We start from the raw sequence: 24,898 nt of genomic DNA, 5'->3' as shown, positions 1-24,898 counted from the left end.
TACCCTGGATAACATGGCTCTAAAACACCACAAAGACTTGCTGTCCTGGTCAGAGACGAGCCAGCGAGACACGCATCAACAAATTGTCCTCTTTTGAACCCTGATATGTCTCCCGTCATGTTGCTCTGCTAATTCAACTTTCACACTGCTCTCACAGATGGAGTGTAAAATCAGTGAAATTGGCTACGAGGCCATTTGTTTTCTGTGGTTTTAGTTTTAATAACACTGGACCTCCGTGTCTCGATTATCTCCAGCGTCTCTTCAGACCCTCATTAAAAGTCAGTCAAGTTGAGATAATTAAACCGATACACAGCTGAGAGAGAGAGAGAGTTGTGTGTCTCAAGGGGAATAGAAGAGTCATTGTGTATCTCCGGAGGTCTGTCAGTAAGCTCTTATGAGTCCGCGGGACTCCGCTCTTCTGTCGTATCAGCTCTCAGCCGCTCCGATCCTGCTGTGAGCGCGTGTTGATCTCTGCTCTGCGATGGATGAGTGTTTCTCAGCTGTATGAATATGATAGTCCCTGGCTCACTGTCAAAACAGGAAGTGCTTGATGTGTGGCTTTTCATGAATGACAATCAAAGTTTTGCACTGCTTTAATTACATGGAGTGGCAGTGTTCCTTTATTTGTTTGCCACAAGAGCAATCCACAACGCCTAGCTCAACCACAACTAGATATTTATGATTTCTGAAGAGCTCATAACTTAAACATGTTAGGATGTTCTGTGGGCATTGCTTTTGTGGTTGCTAAAGATTTGTGAATGTTTTTTTAGCATGACACTGTGTGGTTGCCAGGACATTGCTATGTTGTTAAGTTTGCTAGAACATTTCAAGGTGGTAGCTAAGGTATCCAGGGAATTATTGGGCATGATTTGCAGTGAAAGACCAGATGTTTTTTTCCTGCAACATGAGCAATAGTAACTGGTGCTCAATAGTAATACCCTTGGTGGTTCTCAAATTGTACGCATGCTTTAGTTTTCAACATGGATGGTATCTGACAGAAATAATTACATTTTAAAAGTAATAAATAGACTGACCATTTTAATATCAGTGTCAAGAAACTAGTTCCATGCAAATAGGGCTTTAGTTTCAGGAAACTATAATAAACCTGGTTTTAAACACCATTGCATCAGTAAAGTTCATTTCTACATATGTACTTGAGGATGATTTAAGCAGCTCATATAAAACTGACTGCACTGGTGATTATTTATTTAGTGGCTTACTAAGTGGCAGAATAAGTCTGTTGTGGGATTTGCACCAGCTTTAAGTCTCTGTCTGTCTCTTGGACAAGAATGTTAACTGCTTGACCTAAGGATGTGTTCACACTTCGATTTGGTTCTTTATGAAATACAATTATACATTCAGTCTGTTATACAATTCTGTTTTGCTTAGCGAACAGAAGATAGAGCCTGTTTACAGCTGGTCACTTTGTGTTTTTACTAATCAAATAGCCATCTGATTTTTTTTTTTAAAACCTTTCCATTTAATCTTGGTAAAATACACAGAGCAGGCATAGCATTCCACAGATGCTCGATCGGATTGAGATCTGGGGAATTTGGAGGCCAAGTCAATGCCTCAAACTCCTAGTTGTCGTCCTCAAATCATTCCTGAACCATTTTTGCTTTGTGACAGGGTGCATTATCCTGCTGAAAGAGGTCACAGCCACCAGGGAATACTGTTTCCATGAAAAAGGCTGTGCATGGTCTGCAACAATGCTTAAAGAGGTTATACGTGTCAAAGTAACATCCACATGGATGGCAGGACACAAGGTCTCCCAGCAGAACATTGCCCAAAGCATCACACTGCCTCCGTCGGCTTGCCGTCTTCCCATAGTGCATCCTGGTGCCATGTGTTCCCCAGGTAAACGACGCAACAAAAAAGTGCTGCAGTTTTGGAGATGCAGACCTTACAATTTGGCCCTTGTCAAACTCACTCAAATCCTTACGCTTGCCCATTTTTCCTGCATCTAATACTTCAACTTGGAAGAAAAAATTTTCACTTGCTGTCTAATATATCCCACCCACTATAACAGGTGCCTAGCATAGAAATCTAGACGCACCCTAGCGGCAACAAATCTAATTTGCAGCAAGTGTCGTCTAGTAACTCTCAATTCACTTCTGAGCTGTAAACGGCAAACTCTGGTCGCGCCAATCACTTTGTGTTTATAGTCGGTGGGCGGGGCTTAATATAATGACGGCCGAGTTGCGCGTGCGTGTGCTTCTAGTAAACACAGAAACTGGCGAACGGCGGTCTTTCGAATCAGCTTTGACTGCCACTTGGAGTTAAGCTTTTCTCTGAGAAAATAACAAAGAACGGCACTGAAGTCATTCTTAAAAAGGGATTCTTCAGTGTTCTGAGTTTTGCCGACCGGATACGTCAAAATTTTAATCTGTCAATGAGCTCTGCTTCACCTTGCTCTGGTTGGTTATAGCGATATCCAATTGCGTGCACGCCGTGCAGAGGGAAATTGAAAGACAACCGTTTATCCCGCCCCTCAGATTGAGCCCTGTCAATGGTGAGTTTCCAGACCAAACATCTTTTTGTGTTGTCTGGCTTGTCAGGCTAACAGATGCCGTGATGCAGATATAATCAGTGTTATTTACTTTATCTGTCAGTGGTCATAATGTTATGCCTGATCAGTGTATACTATTCAGGACAGTAATACATAAAAAATAACATGCATTTTGTGTGGTCCCTCTTATTTTGTTAAAAGAATGAACACTTTGCAGAGCACAACTCTCCATTTTGAAATGGAACTTAACAACATTCCATTCAACATACATGTACAACGTACATATGGTGGTATTTTTTTTACCAGCTGAGAGCTCACGAAGAGCTTATAAAATGTGGAAAGGAGTCAGGAATTCCTCCATTACACACAAACAGAGATCTACTGCAAGGAGATTGCGGTTCCTTTTCCAAACTCGCATGTTGTGACATCACATCCTGTTTTTGGTTTGTTTACGTCTCTTTGGTTTGTGTTGCATTCATGTTTCAGTCGAACCACACCAGTTTATTTGGAAGCGAACTAGGACCCCCTGAAAAGATGGATCTCCTACCCCTTTGTTTGGATGGCTGTGTTCAAACTTTAAAGGGATAGTTCACCCAAAAATGAAAATCTGATGTATATCCGCTTACCCCCAGTGCATCCAACATGTAGGTGTCTTTGTTTCTTCAGTAAAACACAAATGAAGATGTTTAACGCCAACCGTTGCCGTATAATGCATGTCAATGTTTTTTTTATATATATGAGAGCCACTATGAGATTAAAAAACATATATACGAATCCATATTAAACCCTGTGGCTCGTGATGATACATTGATGTCTTAAAACATGAAACGATTGGTTTCTGCGAGAAACCGAAAAGTTTTTGTTATTTTTTTTACCTCATAGCAGACAAATCTTATCTAGTGTTCCCATCCGTCAGTACTTCCGTGGAAGAAGGTCAAAACCCAGTGTGATCATATATACACTCACCTAAAGGATTATTAGGAACACCTGTTCAATTTCTAATTAATGCAATTATCTAATCAACCAAACACATGGCAGTTGCTTCAATGCATTTAGGGGTGTGGTCCTGATCAAGACAATCTCCTGAACTCCAAACTGAGGTCAGAGGTAAATGGGCCAAATGATTCAAGCTGATAGAAGAGCAACTTTGACTAAAATAACCACTCGTTACAACCGAGGTATGCAGCAAAGCATTTTTAAAGCCACAACACGCACAACCTTGAGGCGGATGGGCTACAACAGCAGAAGACCCCACCGGGTACCACTCATCTCCACTACAAATAGGAAAAAGAGGCTACAATTTGCACAAGCTCACAAAAATTGGACAGTCTCGATTTCTGTTGAGACATTCAGATGGTAGAGTCAGAATTTGGCGTAAACAGAATGAAAACATGGATCCATCATGCCTTGTTACCACTGTGCAGGCTGGTGGTGGTGGTGTAATGGTGTGGGGGATGTTTTGTTGGCACACGTTAGGCCCCTTAGTGCCAAGTGGGCATCGTTTAAATGCCACGGCCTGAGCATTGTTTCTGACCATGTCCATCCCTTTATGACCACCATGTACCCATCCTCTCATGGCTACTTCCAGCAGGATAATGTACCATGTCACAAAGCTCAAATCATTTTAAATTGGTTTCTTGAACATGACAATGAGTTGACTGTACTAAAATGGCCCCCACAGTCACCAGATCTCAACCCAATAGATCATCTTTGGGATGTGGTGGAACGGGAGCTTCGTGCCCTGGATGTGCATCCCACAAATCTCCATCAACTATAAGATGCTATCCTATCAATATGGGCCAACATTTCTAAAGAATGCTTTCAGCACCTTGTTGAATCAATGCCACGCAGAATTAAGGCAGTTCTGAAGGCGAAAGGGGGTCGAACACAGTATTAGTACGGTGTTCCTAAAAATCCTTCGGGTGAGTGTATATATATATATATAGATGCCTCATTAGTGCATGCGCGGATCGGTCGAATAAGGCATCTATATATCAATATATAAAATGATCATGTGTTTTGACCTTCTTTGACGGAAGTAATGATGAATGGGAACACTAGATAAGATTTGTCTGCTATGAGGTAAAAAAATAACAAATACTGTTCGGCTTCTCGCAGAAACCGATCGTTTCGTGTTTTAAGATATCAATGTATCATCACCAGGTGCAGGGTTTAATATGGATTCGTGTGTGTGTGTTTTTCACTCTCATAGCGGTTCTCATAAAAATAAAAATAAAACATTGACATGCATTATACGGCAATGGCTGAAGTAAAAAATCTTCATTTGTGTTCTACTGAAGAAACAAAGACACCTACATGTTGGATGCACTAAGGGGTATTCTGATAAACATCTCATTTTCATTTTTGGGTGAACTAACCCTTTAAATGAACCAGACTAAAATACACACTTCATCAATTAAACCAAACCTGAGTGTGAATGCACTCTAAGAGACTTGAGATAGTAGTAATAAATGATATTGAATACATTTTGGGACAGTGTATGTTTAATTTATAGTAATGGTTGGATTTTTTGTCATGTCTGTAAACAGTTGCAGTGTGTTTTCTGCCTGAGACATACTTCATTTCAGCGCGGCTTCTGGAATTCCCATAACACAAACACAGTTCCTTCCTCAAATGCAGTTGTCCGTCTCCGGACCAGACCAACCTGTTCGACAGCTGCTGTCAGTGCAGCAACTAAAGTCACTTTCACCCGCCGTTTTATACTGTCAAAATGTTCAAACAAATTTCAGTTACACTTTAATTTAAGGTTTCATTGTTGACATACACAGTGAGTGTAATTAAAAGTTAGTTCAACGAAAAAATAAATTGCTGTCATTAATTATTCAACCACTTATAGTACCTAACTTGTAAGACCTTCGTTTATCTTCAGAATACAAATTAAGATATTTTAGGTAGTAAAGACATCGTTAAAATAGTCCATGTGACTCCAGTGGTTCAACTTTAATGTGCACAAAAAAAGACTTTATTCAATAATTTCTTCTGTTTTTGTTCACCTCTGTGTCAGTCAATTTCTTGTGAACTTCCCTGTTTGCACGTTGCTTTGGACAAAAAAGTCTGAATAAATGTAAATGTATTCAAACTCGTATTCAAACTCGTATTCGTAATGTATTCAAAATGTATTGCAGCTTTGAATTCAAATTTAGGGAATGAATTGTAATTTAAAGGCATTTTCAGTTTAATTCTGAATGGTGCTCAACCCTGGCTGTTGTAAGCTCTGTTGCAGCAATTTCACACTGCGGCTTTATTTAACATAATAAACATTTTGCGGCAGAAATGATCATTTACCGGGCGTGTCACGGGCAGTGATGTCTGTTGTGGGGCGATACACACTGTTTTGGCATGTGCACGTTTGTTTTCCGACACTGTGAAATCTCGTCCTAACCCCAGATGGAGGAAACAGACGGTACATGATCTACGTCTGATCCGGTTATACAGAAGTGGATTTAATGCAGCTTCCTGTCCCAACAGATTTATTTAATCAATGGTTGGTCTATAGACGAGATCTATAAAGGCCGGTTATACTATGGAGGAATTTATTTGGTTCGAAATGCTTTCATAGACTTTTTGATATTTTTATTACATCATTGTAATCTAAGTTTATGAATTTACCTGAGCAGCTATATTTCTAAAGATATCAAGAAAATGGATTGGAAATTGTGCTATTGATCTTTAGTTATGTCTGGTATCATTTTTCACTTGTATATTATGCTGTATACCACAGTTGTCTTTCGGGTACCATCAGATCTTGTCAGAAGGACATGCCGGATGAGTGTTTTTAAAGATGCAGACATGATCTTTTGTGTCCGTGACCTGAGGAACTGCAGTCGTCTGACCTCCTGTACCCCCCCACATCCCATAAGCCGCCATAAGCAGGGTTGGGTGGGGAGGTTTCTAACCTATTTTATTATCCTTTCCCCATTATGTACATGTATAGAGTAAGATAATCTCCGCTCTGTGTGGATCAGGAGAATGCAGGTCAGGCTTAAGTAATACTGATGGTCAGATGATTAAACTGAGTTTAAGCCTCTACACACACACACACACACACACACACACACACACACACACACACACACACACACACACACACACACACACACACACACACACTCACTCTCTCTTGAATTCAAGCCCAGGAGTTCGGCCCCGGCCAGAGCGCGTGAGGTTCTTGTCAAAAGCCATGGTAATTTCCATCAGTCACAGTAACAGCTGACTTTTAGCGGCTGGAAGCTCAGAGTTGCTCTTCATGAGCATAAAGTATTAAACTGTTTGTTCCACAGCCACAAAAATGAAAATTCTGACTGAGTATTAATTACTCAACCCTCATGTCGTTCCAAGCCCGTGAGACTTTTTTATTCATCTTCAGAACACAAGTTAAGATTATTTTTGATGAAATCCGAGAGCTTTCTTAACCACACATCGTTTCTGCAACTTTCAAGACCCAGAAAAGTATATCGTTAAATAGCCCATGTGACTAAATAATAAAACTTTGTGTTATGAAATGATGAGAACACTGTGTGTGCAAAAATTAAAAAAAAAAAAAAAAAATGACTTTATTCAACAATCTCTTCTTCACCGTGTCACTCTCCTACTTGATTCACGTGAGCACCACAACGCACGCATGTGATCACGGGATCGGCCAATAGTGAACCAGCGTTTTGCCGTAAAACAAGGAAGCGCTGTACTTTGTATATAGCCCAACAAAGTGAATAGCTTAAGGGAGTTACAGGAAAGAGAAGAAATTGTTTGGAGGATTTACTATCCCATGAGATGACGGGAGAGGATTCATTATGAATGGAAGTGGAAGCGACACAACTGACACTGGTAGGTCATATGAGCGTGACAACATGCTCGATGTAGTACTTCTGAATTTTATTCACACAAACCATATTCATACTATATAGAGCATACCTTTCTAATGGTCGAAAAGTAAATTCAATTTCAAATGTACCTACTCAGACAGTATTCGATTTTGGACGCAGCATACAACTTTCACGACAACACGCATTCATTTCCTATGAGAGCTGCTTCAAACGGCGAGATTGCATGCATTCAATGAAAGATACATTAATTGATCAAAAGTGAGTGTTTGTTTTTGCTTTGTAAGAGTTTCTGTCACATAATTTCCATTCAATAAATCCTGAAAACACATACAGCGCGAACCCTCTTTTGGTGTTCCCAAAAAAAATTAAGGAGGAAAAGGGAGTTTCCCCTTTAGACACAAAATGAATGGGAGGAGAGTATTTAAAGGTCCCGTTCTTCGCGTGTTTTCGAAGCTTTGATTATGTTTACAGTGTGCAATATAACATGAGTTCATGTTTCGCGTTTAAAAAGTATTTTTCACACAATTGACTTATCTGTACAGCGCTGTTTTCTCTGTCCTAAAAACGGCCTGATGATTTCCTTATTCTATGAAGTCCCTCCTTCAGAAACACGTAACAAGTTCTGATTGGGCCAGCACTTCCCGTGTTGTGATTGGACAGCAGCTTAGTGCACTTTGCCCGGAAAGGTCCCGGCTCTTACCATAACGGGGAGATGCAAGCACTGAATGCGCGCTCTTCTCCATGTGGGAGAGCTACGAGACCATGCCCCCTATTTTGCGTGTTCTTGTGGGCGGAGGGTTAGTCAACAAACAGTTCTAGTGACGTCATTCCTGAAGGAAGTGCAGCGGTGTAGTCCAAACCGACCGTTCGCTGTAGGCTTTTAAAGGGAACTTCTGTTAAATAAAATATCTCGCTTGGCATTGAACTTTGAGCTTTATAATTTTACAGGTATTATTTATGCTCTAATAGCAACATTACACACTAACTAAAGTTTGAAAGATGGGATCATGAAGAACAGGACCTTTAAATCAGGGGTCCCAGGAATCCCCAATCAAACCCCAATCAAAACAGACCTGAAACAGCTAATCAGTGCCTTTGTGGGACCTAGTAAGACATTGATTAGCTGGTTCAGGTGTGTTTGATTGGGGTTGGAGCTAAACCCTGCAGGACAGTGGCCCTCCAGGACTGAGTCCTGGGATCCCTGATTTAAATGAATCATGCAAGGTGATTTACTAAGGTTTGCGCTCGTGTTTGCGCCATTATTTACCACCCCAAAAAAGCATTTCTTAAACCAGACGCTAACAGGAGATAATGCTGGTCATTATGGAAATGATCCAGCTGCGTATGCGTTCTTTGAGCACCATCAGATCACGTGCAGAACTGTCCACTCCCATCTACACTTTTTTTGGAATTGTGCTCTCATGCGAATGTTCCCTGTTTAGATTGTCTATGTTTTAAACCTGTATCTGAAGTGTCCCGCTCTGCTCTCCCGACTCAGCGCCCAGTCTCACATGTCAAAACAAACTCCACGAGGCATCAGTAAGTTTTTATTTCGGCTCTATAGGCCACTCTTGTATAGCCTGGATGCCAGCCGAACTCAGCCCCACCCACAAAACGTTTAGCTCAGGCAGTTCGGTCTGGCCTCGCTCCATAGAGGAGTAATTATCCTTGAACAGAAACTGTTCGGACCAATGAAATCATCAGGGCGGGCTTTAGACGATGACGGACAGATGATAAACAGTAACGTAATCATCCACGGCCTCAAAGGGGCTTGGATTATATTTACTCGAATCCTAAACGGAGAGCTTGTTTGTATCTGCATTCACCTTCACAATTTCTCTCAGAAATGATGATCATGTTGGGTAAGTACTCTGTGTATCATTAAATTCTTAAATTTTTTTACAACACCGGCTAAGATTGTTTATTCCAGCGCACATGGAGACAGGGTTGCCAAGTTTTTACAACAAAATCCGCCAACTACTAGCCCTAAACAATAGCTTCTCAGGGGAGGGGGTGTTTGATGGTGTTGAAAAAATTGTGTTTGGGGGTAAAATGTGTGTTATTAAGGCAAGGTTGCCTGCTAAAATTCGCACTCATGGGTCTATATATCACAAAATAGTCGCTTCAACCCGCGGGCATAGAAAACAACCCGCGGAAAAAAACACGGACTTGGCAACACAGTGCAGTTGAGCTCTGTTGACGTTTGACAACTAACGTAATGGATCGCTTCGTTGCTGATTGGTTGTAGGTCTAGCCAATTGAGGTCTTTCCTGGTTCGGTTGAAACACGCCTCATAATCACAGCCCAATGGAGCTGTTTCAGACTCATATTCTGACTAGAATTGAGTATGACCACGTCAGGCTAGCTCTTGTACTGTATGATGACAGGACTCTTCTGAGAAGCTCCAGCAATGTACGCAACCCCGGAAAAACGGTATCGATTTTGGCAGGTAACGATTGTTCCAGCAATCTATTATCAGAGCCGATTAATCGGCCTTTAATCCACACTTTGAGTTTCCAGTCTTTACGGCCCTAAAACCAATCAAGCGGGTTATAAAAATGCGGCAAAGTATGCAACAGCATGTTCATAAATTTATGCATAGTAGAAATGCAAACAGCTGAATGAAATTCATATTTATTTGTCACAATACACATCGCTTCAAAGCAGCGTCACAGAAAATGCATATCTATATTACAATTAAGAGTGATCTGTTATCAGAGTTGACTCTGCCCAAGTTATGTATTTCAGAAATGTACATATACAAATCACACAGTTAGCTAGCAATGTATAATTTGAGGCAGCAACAATGAGTAATTATTACAATATATGGAAAATATAGCATTGGTGCATGCATTGATGAATCTTATTTTCACATATTATTATGTCATAATTTGTTTGCAAGAAGGTCAGTGCCTGAGTTAAAATGTGTTTTGGAGACAAATCTCCATAATAGCCTGATCTATGGGACTGCGATTGATTAGTTGAGTGTGCAGACCAGACGACATCTTGTTGTTTCAGTCATATTTGGCTAAAGTTCAGCGTTGAGTAATGAGCCATCATCAGCTCTGCAGGGATCGAAGGAGAGCACAGTCAATAATCCTCATCACACCTGGTCGAACAGGAACACTGAGTCAATGTTTAAGAAGCGCTTCAGATAAAGGTGGAGGAACGCCGTAGGTGAGATTATAGTTTCGAGAACAAGGATGACCTTACTTGCACTGAACATTTTTTTTAAATTGTATTAAGTGTGTGTGTGTTCAGTTGTGCTATTTCCACAATCTGTCGAGAAACTATTATTTGAAGAGAAGTTTCGCACAAGCTTCCTCCACACAAGCTTTTGTTATATTTAACACAATGTGCTGCTATTTAAAGTGCACAGATCTTTTCCTGTGTGTTACAATGAATCTCAGAGCTGAACTCTATTGATTATGTCTGTACGGAAGGATGAATTTCAGCAGCGTGGAGTGATATAACAATGACTGTAATGCTACTCTTTTCTCAGGAGGAAACACTAGTTTATGTCTCATTGTACTGAAGGATGGTGATTAGGCAAGGATTAATAGACTTGCGTTGAGAGTATGTTTGTTTTTAAAGTCTACAGAAATCTAATTGGACCCAATTTACTTTCTTAATGCATGATTGTGGTTTTATTGCTAGTTATGTTATTTTTATTTGTTTGTCTTTGTAATGGACGTATTCCACCTTTAAAATTACCCCCCATCCTCAACCATCTGATTCCAGTTTAAAATCCCCACTTTTCACCATCCAATCAGGATTCTGAATGCATCAACTCAAGTCCCGCCCACTGATCTATATGAATGACTGGATTGCTCATTGAGTTCTAAACTGCCATCAGGGGTGAAGCCACCGGAAGTGTTCGAGCGGCCATTTTACTATTCCCTACCGACAGAGGCCATCATTGAAGTACAGCTAAAACATTGACATAAAATCACATGATTTGCAGTGTCTCAGTCTCACAGGATTAGTTTTACAATACATGTTTGTAAATTAATAATTACTTCAGATGTTATCTGTATTGTTTATGGTCTTTTTGAAGAGGATAAGTTATATATTGAAATCATTAATGTTGGTGTGTATACTGTTTTTGACAGGTATCTGACCAAACACAAAAAAATATTTCTTTGTAAACAGTGGGGCAAAAAAGTATTTAGTCAGCCACCAATTGTGGATGTTCTCCCACTTAAAAAGATGAGAGAGGTTTGTAATATTCATCATAGGTACTCTTAAACTATGAGAGACAGAATGAGAAAACAAAATCCAGAAAATCACATTGGCTGATTTAAAAATATATATATATATTTATTTGCAAATTATGGTGAAAAATAAGTATTTGATCACCTACAAAAAAGCAAGATTTCTGGCTCTCACAGACCTGTAACTTCTTCTTTACGCTCACCCGTCCTCCACTCATTACCTGTATTAATGGCACCGGTTTGAACATGTAATTAGTATAAAAGACATCTGTCCACAAACTCAAACACTCCAAACTCCACTATAGCCAAGAGCAAAGAGCTGCCAAAGGACACCAGAAACAAAATGGCTGGGAAGACTAAATCTGCAATAGGTAAGCAGCTTGGTGTGAAGAAATCAACAGTGGGAGCAATTATTAGAAAATAGAAGACATACAAGACCACTGATAATCTCCCTTGAACTGGGGCTTCACTCAACATCTTACCTTATGGGGTCATTATGATCACAAGAACCGTGAGCAAAAATCCCAGAACCACACAGGGGGACCAAGTGAATGACCTTCAGAGAGCTGAGACCAAATTAACACAGGCTACCATCAGTAACACACTACGCCGCCAGGGACTCAAATCCTGCAGTGCCAGACGTGTCCCCCTGCTTAAGCCAGTACATGTCCGGGCCGTCTGAAGTTTGCTAGAGAGCATTTGGATGATCCAGAAGACGATAGGGAGAATGGGATATGGTCAGATTAAACCGAAATATAACTTTTTAGTAAAAGCTCAACTTGTCATGTTTGCAGGAGAAAGAATGCTGAGATGCATCCAAAGAATATATCCATATCTACTGTGAAGCGTGGGGGTGGAAACATCATGCTTTGCGGCTGTTTTTCTGCAGGGAGTTGAAAATCTGTGTTGCCCAGCCACAGCCCCAAAGCATCACTGCTCTAGAGGAGATCTGCATGGAGGAATGGGCCAAACTACCAGAAACAGTGTGTAAAAACCTTGTGGCAACTTACAGAAAACGTTTGACCTCCGTCACTGCCAACAAAGGATATATAACAAAGTATTGAGTCACTTTTGTTATTGACCAAATACTTATTTTTCACCATAATTTGCAAATAAATTCTGTAAAAAAATCAGACAATGTGATTTTCTGGATTTGTTTTCTCATTTTGTCTCACATAGTTGATGCAAATTACAGGCCTCTCTATTTTTTTTAAGTGGGAGAACTAGCACAATTGGTGGCTGACTAAATACTTTTTTGCCTCACTATATAATTATGGAGGAATTATTAAACATTAACATAAATGTTTTTAGCTGCAGAACTTTATTAGAATACCCTATACAATAAATATTAATACAAGCTTCTGTAACTATATTGCACTATATTGTATTAAAATTCAAAGTTTACCATGCATCATCTCGGAAATAAAGCAGTCAGTACAGCACAACATAAATACATAATCACAACAGCACAAGGCCATTTCAGGTTACCAGGCATAAATCTTTATTACGATTTCAGAATGCGCTCTTTGACATTAGTAATACATACGCTGAAGTGTCTCATCTGTCAGCTGATCTGATATTCACTACTGTAATGAATATGACCGTAACTTTTTAATAAGCAGGGGAAATCCAGACTTTAAACGAAATCCATTTACATGCTTAGGACGTTTGTGTTGTAAGAATGTACAGGGAGACTTAAGATATAGAAGTCTCCTTATGTTTGCTCTGTAAAATCGTATAATTCCCCATTGATTCAATAGAACGTGTGAGCTTACTTGGGAATACCAATATGGCGGCGCAGCAGCTTCACTTTTTATGATGTCATGAGCAATCCAGTTCTCTATATAGATCCAACATTTTATTATTGTGTTATATACTACCATTACATTTTTTTGAGTCTAGAGAATATTTTAAAAATGTTTTTGAAAGAATGCTCCCCATGTTGAAAACAGCTTTTTTGTGGAAACCTTTTTTTTCAGGATTTTTTGATGGGAAGGTTTATTTTATTTTAAATGGACGTTTTTGTAACGTTGTCTTTAATTGTCACTTTTTATCAATTTAATGCATTCTTTAACAAAAGTAGTTATTTTTCAAAAACTGTAATGTTGCTTGGATTATGGAAATAAAATAGGTTATGAATGGCATTTTATTTGATGTAGATTTCTCATGTCCTCAATGATCTCATCAATCTTGAAAAGACATCTGAAACCAGCCAAGTAGTTGTCTTGGCTGGTCCGAGCCTGTTTTAGCTGGTCTGTTAAGTGGTTTTGGACATTTTTTTAGCTGTGCTAGCAAGATTAGCAAACCAGGTTTAAGTATGTGTTTTCAGCAGGGATAGATGATTATAACGTGTCTGTCCAAAGTGAATTATGTTATTAATCTGAAGGTCTATATTTGTAGTTAAAACTTCCTGTTTCTTATCTCCGCTCACGGCTGTCATTACAGTGCGAGTTTTCAATTACAGAAGCACAGATAATAGTGAAGTTCAGTTTGTTCACAGTGCAGTTTATCTTCGGTCGGCTATTCTTTCCACTGTAAAGTCATTAAGGAGGATTTAGCTATTATCTTTTCATTATCCCATGTTAGCAATTTCACACATTGATTCCACTTCACTATATATAACATAACGCTTTTGAAATATTATGCTTAATTCAGTCAAATAAATGTTATGTGGTTTTAAAATCTCCATATGGCCCTTTATTAATCTCTCTCTCTCTCTCTCTCTCTCTCTCTCTCTCTCTCTCTCTCTCTCTCTCTCTCTCTCTCTCTCTCTCTCTCTCTCGATATCAGGTGACAGAGGTGTGTGGTGCTAAGCGGCTTGGCTACTTTGGCTGCGGGCAGTTCTACGTGGCTCTGAAGCTGATGGCCGCGGCGCAGGCAGGTTTGCCGGTACGTCTGGAGAGCATCGCGGGTGGTAAGTTAAGTCGCCAGCTGTGAACAGAGGGAGAAGCAAACGCGATCAGGGATTTGGCCTAGCATGCTCGGATTTACGCTAAAGAGGGTTAACGCACAGAGGTCGTGCTGAGCAGAGAGATCGCCACTCGCTGAGCCCAACTCATTGAGGAAAGCCTGTGTGTGTGCGTGCGTGCGAACTAAACCACAGGACAGTTTCTGTAAACACTTGTGACTACCTGCTCTTATCGTCTCGCCTTTCTAATCCGTGTTTACTTTAAATATAAGTTCACTTTTTCTTGTGTGGTGTTACTGCAAAAAACGAGTTAAACTTTTTACAGATAGCCTACCTATGCATTTCCTATAACTTATTAATAATAATAATAGTAGGCTATATTATTTTTTATTAAATTATGTAATGAATTATGTTAGTAATTATTTATAAAATGATGGTTGTATATGCATAACCAATTATTAGCTATTATTTATTCAAAAAACATATTATGCAGATCATATTATTATTATTATTACTATTATTATTATTATTATTATTCATTAATTAATTTTTATTATTACTATTTTAATACAATTAAAATTATTATAATAATTATTGTTTACAATGTAGAATTGGTTTTACTATTTAGTATAGTAATTATTTATAAAATGATGGTTGCATTTGCATAACCAATTATTTATTAAAATGTTTTAAATTTATTAAAAAACATGTATTATGATTATTGTATTGATATTAATTAATATAACTTATTTATATTATTTAATTGTTTTGTAATACAATTGTTTAAATTATTATATTTATTATTTATATTGTTTTACTATTTATTATAGTAATTATTTATAAAATTATTTGTTATATATGCATAACGGTGATTTGTTATAAATCCTAAACAATACAAAATGAGTATACATTGTTATTGTTATTATTATACATTTATAAATATTATTACGATTTATGTAATTATATATAAATAGTTAATAAATAACATTGTTTTTATTTGTTGTTTTATAATCTAAATGATCACATTTTATTGACATTTTTGGTTTAAAATGTTACATCATGTAACAAAACGGTGAGTATTTGATAAATAAGCTATTTATATTACCTCTGAACACCACTGCTTTTCGTGTTGAACACCGTAATGACTCCACAATGATTGTAGCTGTTCTTGAGCAAGCTTCATGTTTCTAGTTTCAATCCAAAAGGATGCAATGTGACTTTAGGCTCATAATGTAACTCAAATGTAAACACAGCACAGACAAAACAGTCATTTCCTAAATGTATTTACTTAAACAAGGCAATATTGAGCACTCGGCTCAATGCCGAGCTCAGCACAGCTTCAGGCCACCCTGCTGGGCTGAAATGTGGTGAACGGAGCCTGGATTAGTCTTTAATCCTCTACAGACTGTTACCGAAGGACCCTCACAGCCGAGAGAGGAGCTCAGGTGACTTCACACAGGGGGTTCAGCCGCCTCTGATCGGTGAAGATCACCTTCTGTTTACTCCACAAATCACCTGCTCTTTTTACTGTGGAAAGGGAAGGATAAAGACCCAGATTTATCAAGATGACCTCGGAGGGATCTTTGAGAGATAACTGGCTAGGTTATGTTTACTTTTTAAAGAAAATCATCTTAGATCAGGGGGTTTCAGTTCTAGCTCAGAGTTAACACAGCTAAACCAGCTAATCATGTTCTTGGGGTTCATAAAGGCCTTGCTTGAAAAAGAGCATTAGGTCACATGCCGCATGTTTTATTGAGCGAGTAGAATCCTGTTAGAAGTGAAAATAAAGCTAGAAACTTATTTTGCTGTATTAATCCACTGTTCATGGATAGAATGAGTAGCATGACACCAAAATGGACAAAAATGCCCCACAAATTCAAGATAAGAAGGCAAAAAATGCCCCCGCACAATTCAACTAAATCTATTAAAGCTGTTGCAATTAAAGTGAAACGTGAAAAAGTGGCATTTCATTTAGAGCTGCATATTTTGCATCAGATTTATTTTTGTGTTGTTTTACAGTGTTGACCATTATACCCAATCAGAAATGTTTCTGTTGAGTTTATGAATGCAATGGCCAATCAGAGGCAGATTAGTCACTGCTGAAAGCACCAGATGTTTGTCGGCTCACTGACTGAATTCTGTATTTTTATCTTGCAAATTCTCTCATCATAAACAATAAAGTGCAGCTACAATGTCAGTAGAGCTGCACGAAATTGAGAATCAACATTTTTGCATCAGCATTGAACAGTTTGTTAAATATTATAAGCATCAGCATGCTGTTCTGAACCTAGTGTCAATTATCTTTCTTCACAGAACTTCCTCTTCCTGTGTTTGTTGGGATAACGAATGAGCTTGAGATGCGTTACGCCAATCACCCCTCAACCAATGAGAGCCAGCCACACATCCTGGGCTCAGTTACAGGCTCCGCCCCTCGTCCCCCTGCAGACAGACCTGTACTCAGACACCCTGACACCAGCATGGATAAACAGGTTAGACATGCTCCAGTAGCTGGGCTTTTGATGCTTTAAAAGTAATTTGGGGATTTAAAAGACACTTAAAAGGGTTGGATTACACAGAAAGAAAAATTATCCCATAATTTACACAATTTACCTCTGACCCAACACATGACGTATGATGTAGGAGTAGCGTAAGCTCAGGTGAGAGTAGATGACCTCTGACCCGACACATGACGTATGATGTAGGAGTAGCATAAGCTCAGGTGAGAGTAGATGACCTCTGACCCGACACATGACGTATGATGTAGGAGTAGCGTAAGCTCAGGTGAGAGTAGATGACCTCTGACCCGACACATGACGGATGATGTAGGAGTAGTGTAAGCTCAGGTGAGAGTAGATGACCTCTGACCCGACAGATGACTATGATGTAGGAGTAGTGTAAGCTCAGGTGAGAGTAGATGACCTCTGACCCGACAGATGACTATGATGTAGGAGTAGTGTAAGCTCAGGTGAGTGTAGATGACCTCTGACCCGACAGATGACTATGATGTAGGAGTAGCGTAAGCTCAGGTGAGAGTAGATGACCTCTGACCCGACACAACGTAGGATGTAGGAGTAGTGTAAGCTCAGGTGAGAGTAGATGACCTCTGACCCAACTCATGACGTATGATGTAGAAGTAGTGTAAGCTCAGGTGAGAGTAGATGACCTCTGACCCAACTCATGATGTATGATGTAGGAGTAGTGTAAGCTCAGGTGAGAGTAGATGACCTCTGTCCCGACACATGACATATGATGTAGGAGTAGTGTAAGCTCAGGTGAGAGTAGATGACCTCTGACCCGACACATGACATATGATGTAGGAGTAGTGTAAGCTCAGGTGAGAGTAGATGACCTCTGACCCGACACAACGTAGGATGTAGGAGTAGTGTAAGCTCAGGTGAGAGTAGATGACCTCTGACCCAACTCATGACGTATGATGTAGAAGTAGTGTAAGCTCAGGTGAGAGTAGATGACCTCTGACCCAACTCATGATGTATGATGTAGGAGTAGTGTAAGCTCAGGTGAGAGTAGATGACCTCTGTCCCGACACATGACATATGATGTAGGAGTAGTGTAAGCTCAGGTGAGAGTAGATGACCTCTGACCCGACACAACGTAGGATGTAGGAGTAGTGTAAGCTCAGGTGAGAGTAGATGACCTCTGACCCAACTCATGACGTATGATGTAGAAGTAGTTTAAGCTCAGGTGAGAGTAGATGACCTCTGACCCGACACATGACATATGATGTAGGAGTAGTGTAAGCTCAGGTGAGAGTAGATGACCTCTGACCCGACACAACGTAGGATGTAGGAGTAGTGTAAGCTCAGGTGAGAGTAGATGACCTCTGACCCAACTCATGACGTATGATGTAGGAGTAGTGTAAGCTCAGGTGAGAGTAGATGACCTGACCTGACACATGACGTATGATGTAGGAGTAGTGTAAGCTCAGGTGAGAGTAGATGACCTCTGACCCGACACATGACGGATGATGTAGGAGTAGTGTAAGCTCAGGTGAGAGTAGATGACCTCTGACCCGACACATGACGTATGATGTAGGAGTAGTGTAAGCTCAGGTGAGAGTAGATGACCTCTGACCCGACAGATGACTATGATGTAGGAGTAGTGTAAGCTCAGGTGAGAGTAGATGACCTCTGACCCGACACATGACGTATGATGTAGGAGTAGCGTAAGCTCAGGTGAGAGTAGATGACCTCTGACCATTTAAAAAGTGAAACTTGTATATTGTATTCATTCATTACACACAGACCATTATATATTTCAAATATTTTTTTATTTTAATTTTGATGATTACAACTGACAACTAAGGAAAATCCCAAATTCAGTATCTCAGAAAATTTGAATATTACTTAAGACCAATACAAATAATTTTTTTTAGAAATCTTGGCCAATTGAAAAGTATGAACAAGAAAAGTATGAGCATGTACAGCACTCAATAGTTTGTTGTGTCTCCTTTTGCCTGAATTACTGCAGCGATGCGGCGTGGCATGGAGTCGATCAGTCTGTGGCTCTGCTCAGGTGTTATGAGAGCCCAGGCTGCTCTGATAGTGGCCTTCAGCTCTTCTGCATTGTTGGGTCTGGCATATCGCATCATCCTCTCCATAATACCCTATAGATTTTCTATGGAGTTAAGGTCAGGAGAGTTTGTTGGCCAATTAAGAACAAGGATACTATGGTCCTTAAACCAGGTACTGGTCGCTTTGGCACTGTGTGCAGGTCCCAATTCCTGTTGGAAAATGAAATCTGCATCTCCATAAAGTTGGTCAGCAGCAGGAAGCATGAAGTGCTCTAAAACTTCCTGTTATACGGCTGTGTTGACCTTGGACCTCAGAAAACACAGTGGACCTGCACCAGCAGATGACATGGCACCCTAAACCATCACTGACTGGGGAAACTTTACACTGGACCTTAAGCAATGTGGATTGTGTGCCTCTCCTCTCTTTCTACAGACTTTGATTTCCAGAGGAAATGCAAAAATTACTTTCATCAGAGAACATAACTTTGGACCACTCAGCAGCGGTCCAGTCCTTTTTGTCTTTTTTTTTTTGTCAGCTGCAGTTCACTCTTTGTGAAATCTCCCCCACATTTTTGAATGGGTTTGGTTTTACAATCCTCTCCAGGGTACGGTTATCCCTATTGCTTGTACACTTTTTTCTACCACATCTTTTCCTTCCCTTCACCTCTCTATTAATGTGCTTGGACACACAGCTCTGTGAACAGCCAGCCTCTTGCAATGACCTTTTGTGTCATGCGCTCCTTGTGCAAGGTGTCAATGGTCGTCTTTTGGAAAACTGTCAAGCCAGCAGTCTTCCCCATGTTTGTTTTGCATACAGAAATAAACTGAGAGACCATGTAAAGGCCTTTGCAGGTGTTTTGAGTTAATTTGATGATTAGAGTGTGGCTCCAGGTGTCTTCAATATTGAACCTTTTCACAATATTCTATTTCCTTAGTTGTCAGTCATAATCATCGAAAATAAACTAAATAAATATTTAAAATATATAGTTTCACTTTTTAGAATGGAATTAGTGAAATAAATCAACTTTTTTAGGAGATTCTAATTATATGACCAGCACCTGTATTTTGTTTTTTAATATCATTAACCCCAAAACATTTGTATCAGAGGTGCTATGTCGTCTCTTTATGTGCACGTTAAAGATCAAAGAGTAACAGCACCAATAATTCATTACTAGAGTGCACCCTAGTGAATGAAACCACAACTAGGCAAGGCAAGGCAAGTTTATTTGTATAGCACATTTCATACCCAATGGCAATTCAAAGTGCTTTACATAGAAATTAATTAAAACAGTGGTAACAAATGCATGAGAAAAAAAGAATACCATATGGATGAATAAAAAATTAAAAACAAGCATAGTTAAAATAGTTTTAAAGATAATAATAATAAAGAAAATTATAACAAGATAAAATAAAATAAAATGGTCAGATCCACAATAATGGTCTGATATAAAAATAAAACATTCTTCAACTAGACAACTAGACAAAAACTAGACAAAGATATGGGCTTAACATTTTTATATAATTTTGTTCTGAATGATTGTGGATTTTACTCGTGGTTTCGCCAGGATCTGTGTCTTCCGCAATGGAACAAAAGCCTGATATTAAAAGGGCATGGCATTTCCTGATATCCTTTAAATCTTTTGCTGGGAATTATGCATTAGCATAGTTGCTCCTCAACGGTTTAAGCCCAGACTGAATTATGGGATATGTATAGTCTTGTTCGAATATGCAGTCACCTTTACTATTTCCGTTTATCCTTAAAATCTTTTACAACACCAACAAAGAAACTGTTATAATGTAACATTAATCATTTACAACATTAATACTGTCATTTTCTTTACTGTCAAAATGTATGAAACCTCTATCTCACAGTTTAAATGATTTGCTTTCTATTCAAGTTTGTGCTTAACTCATCTCTGTATTTGTGTCTGACAGGAGGCATGGTCTCCACCGCGGTCACCCGCCATCTCCCCGCCCCGCTCACCGTCAGCCTATCGCAACTATCCATATACTGCACAGAGAAACGGCACAGACACGCTGTTGGGTGAGAGTCTCTGTCAGTCGTTCTCCATCCACACAGACAGACCTATGAACCTAGACATGACAGGAAATCAGAAGCTGCCGTTTCATTTGAAACCAGCCTCACAAAAGAAAGGGCCTCCAAAAAAAGCTCCGCCCCCTGCCATCACGCCACGCAAACACCAGGGTAAGAAATTAAAGGGATAGTTCCCCAAAAAATGAAGATTCTGTCATCATTTACTCACCCTCATTCTGTTCCAAACCTTTTTGAGTTTCTTTGTTCTGCTGAACACAAAAGATGATGTACAAACAACAAAGCAGATAGAGCGACCATCCACTACCGTAGTATTTTTTTCCTACTATGGTAATTAATGGTTGCTCTATCTGAATAAAAACATTTTTCCAAATATCTTCTTTTGTGTTCAGCAGAACAAAGAAACTCATACAGGTTTGGAACAGAATGAAGGTGAGTAAATGATGACAGAATATTCATTTTTGGGTGAACTATCCCTTTAACAGGGCTTGCGGCAAAGTTGATAAATATCCCCACCATATTCAAGATATGGAGCAAAAATGTCCCTGTTTTAATATTTCAAACAGGATATAGTTAAGCAATACAAAAGTTCTGTTTCCCAAATATAGGCTAAGCATGAGTGCAATTATGATATTGATTATTTGCTACTGCTCAAGAAGTTAACATTAGGTGAATTACATTTTACACTAAGAATATTTAATATTTATTTGAAAATGGCCTCCGAATTGTAAAGGCTGTCTCTGCAGGACATTTTTATTTTAAAATATACACCATTCAAATATACTTTCTATTCATCAAAGTATCCTGAAAAAATCAATCCCACAAAAATATGAAGCAGCACAACTGTTTTCAACATTAAGAATTATAATAAAATTATTTCGATAAATCATCATATCAGAATGATTTCTGAAGGATCATGTGACACTGAAGACTGGAGGAATGATGCTGAAAATTCAGCTTTGATCACAGGAATAAATTACATTTTTAAAATATATTTACACAGAAAACAATTATTTTAAACTGTAATATTTCACAATATTACTGATTTTACTGCATTTTTGATCTAATAAATGCAGCCTCAGTGAGCAGAAGAGACTTGCAGTATGTGTATATGTATATGTACATATCCTACTCCTACATTTTAAAGATTTTAAAGCCGTTAATTGTCAGTGCATCTAGAATATATTGCTTTATTATTTATGATGACCATTTACATCAGTCAATACTCAAATGATCAAAACACAGGAGGAGTCCTCAAAAAGGCTGTTTCAAGGTCTGGGAATTTTTTCCGCTAAATTCTGATAATGTTCTTTTTCCCTTACAATCCCAATGGAAAAGTGAGAGAAGATATTTCCACACACACACACACACACACACACACACACACCGTGATGCCGTTATCAGATAACACAAGCACGTATCACACAGCCTTCGTGTTTCACACACTGTGAGCATGGATGGTCCTCGATACCCTCACGTTGTCAGACAGCTGTGTGTGTGTGTGCGTGTGTGTGTAAGAGCTGCTGCTGTCTGCCCTCACAAAGCAGTTGGCTAATTGCTGCTCTCCTGTGGCGTATTGATATCTCGCTCGTCTAATCACACACCTGTTGCGTCACGAGTCCTTCACCCTCGCCAGCAGTTCTGACGAGACACACACTCTCGTGCTTTCCTGAGAAAATGCCTTGAGCCTGCATATATAACCACAATGGTATGCTTCATTTAATAACATACGCTTCGTGTGCTTCATTTATTGCTAGTTGTCCCTCTTGGCAGTTTGCACCCTACAGTAAATTACATATATTTTTTTGTAACTTTTTTATTATGTATTAGTTGGAACGCAAAAACACTTACACGTTACCAAAAATTATGAAGTGGTCTGTTATAATCTATTGTAATTTATGCCAAAATTCTAATTATGCAATAGATGCAAAATTATTATTTTATGTACTAGATTAATCCAGTAAAGATTGCCATGAGGACTATATTTCACACATACAACAGCGCCCCCTTCAGCAGAGACGAAGGTAGTGCATAAGAACAGTCTCAACTCTCAATGGAGATTTATTCATTTTATTAAGATATTCTATCTTCCGTCCATCCAACCATTATCTATCTATCTATCTATCTATCTATCTATCTATCTATCTATCTATCTATCTATCTATCTATCTATCTATCTATCTATCTATCTATCTATCTATCTATCTATCTATCTATCTGTCTGTCTGTCTGTCTGTCTGTCTGTCTGTCTGTCTGTCTGTCTGTCTGTCTGTCTGTCTATCTATCTATCTATCTATCTATCTATCTATCTATCTATCTGTCTATCTGTCTGTCTGTCTGTCTGTCTATCAATCTGTATATCTATCTATCTATCTATCTATCTATCTATCTATCTATCTATCTATCTATCTATCTATCTATCTATCTATCTATCTATCTATCTATCTATCTATCTATCTATCTGTCTGTCTGTCTGTCTGTCTGTCTGTCTGTCTGTCTGTCTGTCTGTCTGTCCGTCCGTCCGTCCGTCCGTCCGTCCGTCCGTCCGTCCGTCTGTCTATCAATCTGTCTGTCTATCTGTCTGTCTGGTATGTATGTCTATCTATCTATCTATCTATCTATCTATCTATCTATCTATCTATCTATCTATCTATCTATCTATCTATCTATCTATCTATCTATCTATCTATCTATTGTCCGTCCATCCGTCCGTCCGTATTTAATAATCTCATTCTCAACCAAAGCAAAGGATTGTGAATATTAATAACTCTAGACGCTCCCCATGAGAACGTAAAGCGTGGGGATATTCAGCATTAGGAAAGTGTCTTTATCTCATTGTTAACTCCGGCCATGACCAGAGTAACGTCAGCGTTATTGAATGTGGCTCAGCTTTCTTCATTTACCAGCAGAGGCCATTAATACTTTATTAAAAATCTACACATAAAAGGAAAGATGTTCTGGAAAGGCTTCAGATGGGAGGAAACATTCGCGAGATCAAAACACAGTCGTGCCTCTTTTATTCTTTCAGATTGCAGTCATATCAAAGATCATGGCAATCAATGACCCCGTACGGAATAATTCATACTCGTTCTGTGTTTAATCACTTTTTTTTCTTTCTTTTTTTCCATTTATTATTCCATTAAGTCTTCTTGACAACTTTCACTCTCTCGCATCTTTTATCTCATTGGACCTGCTGAGTGTTAAATGTCCTTTCCCTCAGTGCATCATTTACAGTGCTGTCAAGTCTTCGTGTCCAGAAGCATGACTCTAATGTAAATCTATCAGCTGTCCAGTCTTTTTGTCTGCCTTGATCTCGCTACATTCACTCTTTCTCCTTGTGGTTGACAGCGTATGATGGTAAAGTGCCGGGACGTCCCAGTGTTCCTCAGGAAAACTCCTCTCCCAGTCACTATCCTCTCAAAGCGCAGCCGGAGCAGCCTCTCCTGTCACGCGTGAGCATTTCCTCAATCTTCTTTAGTGTTACGATTCGACCATGTGACCTTTATCAGGCACTTCATAACAGATTATGATTGATGTAGATCAAAACACTGACACAAAATGTTGAATATTGTTCATCCATCTATCCATCCATCCATCCATCCATCCTTCCTTCTTTGTTTATCCATCCATCCATTTTGTTTATCGATCCACCCATCCATCCATCCATCCATCCATCCACCCATCCATCCATTCATCCATCCATCCATCCATCCATCCATCCTTCCTTTGTTTATCCAACCATACATCCTTTTTGTTTTTCCATCCTTCCTTTGTTTATCCATCCATCTATCATCTATCTGTAGTAAGTTCGATATAGTAAGGAAGGAAGAGGACACAGG

General features: G+C 39.1%; 1 protein-coding gene across 3 annotated transcripts in view; it reads left to right on the top strand.

Annotated features, from left to right (window-relative positions):
• reps2 (RALBP1 associated Eps domain containing 2) overlaps positions 1-24,898 on the top strand; it is a 129,616-nt gene that overhangs the window by 74,260 nt on the left and 30,458 nt on the right. For all 3 annotated transcript variants that reach the window (XM_067445577.1, XM_067445576.1, XM_067445575.1), the window contains 4 exons: positions 14,358-14,481; positions 16,789-16,964; positions 20,942-21,050; positions 24,408-24,511. In XM_067445577.1, the coding sequence (XP_067301678.1) occupies positions 14,430-14,481; positions 16,789-16,964; positions 20,942-21,050; positions 24,408-24,511 (441 nt within the window). In that variant the 5' untranslated portion in view covers positions 14,358-14,429. The remainder of the gene's footprint in view (positions 1-14,357; positions 14,482-16,788; positions 16,965-20,941; positions 21,051-24,407; positions 24,512-24,898) is intronic.

The sequence above is a fragment of the Pseudorasbora parva genome, chromosome 6 (assembly GCF_024679245.1).
Source record: "Pseudorasbora parva isolate DD20220531a chromosome 6, ASM2467924v1, whole genome shotgun sequence".
NCBI lineage: Eukaryota > Metazoa > Chordata > Actinopteri > Cypriniformes > Gobionidae > Pseudorasbora > Pseudorasbora parva.
The sequence above is the reverse complement of the archived record's forward strand: the minus strand, read 5'-3'. Positions and strand labels throughout refer to the sequence as shown.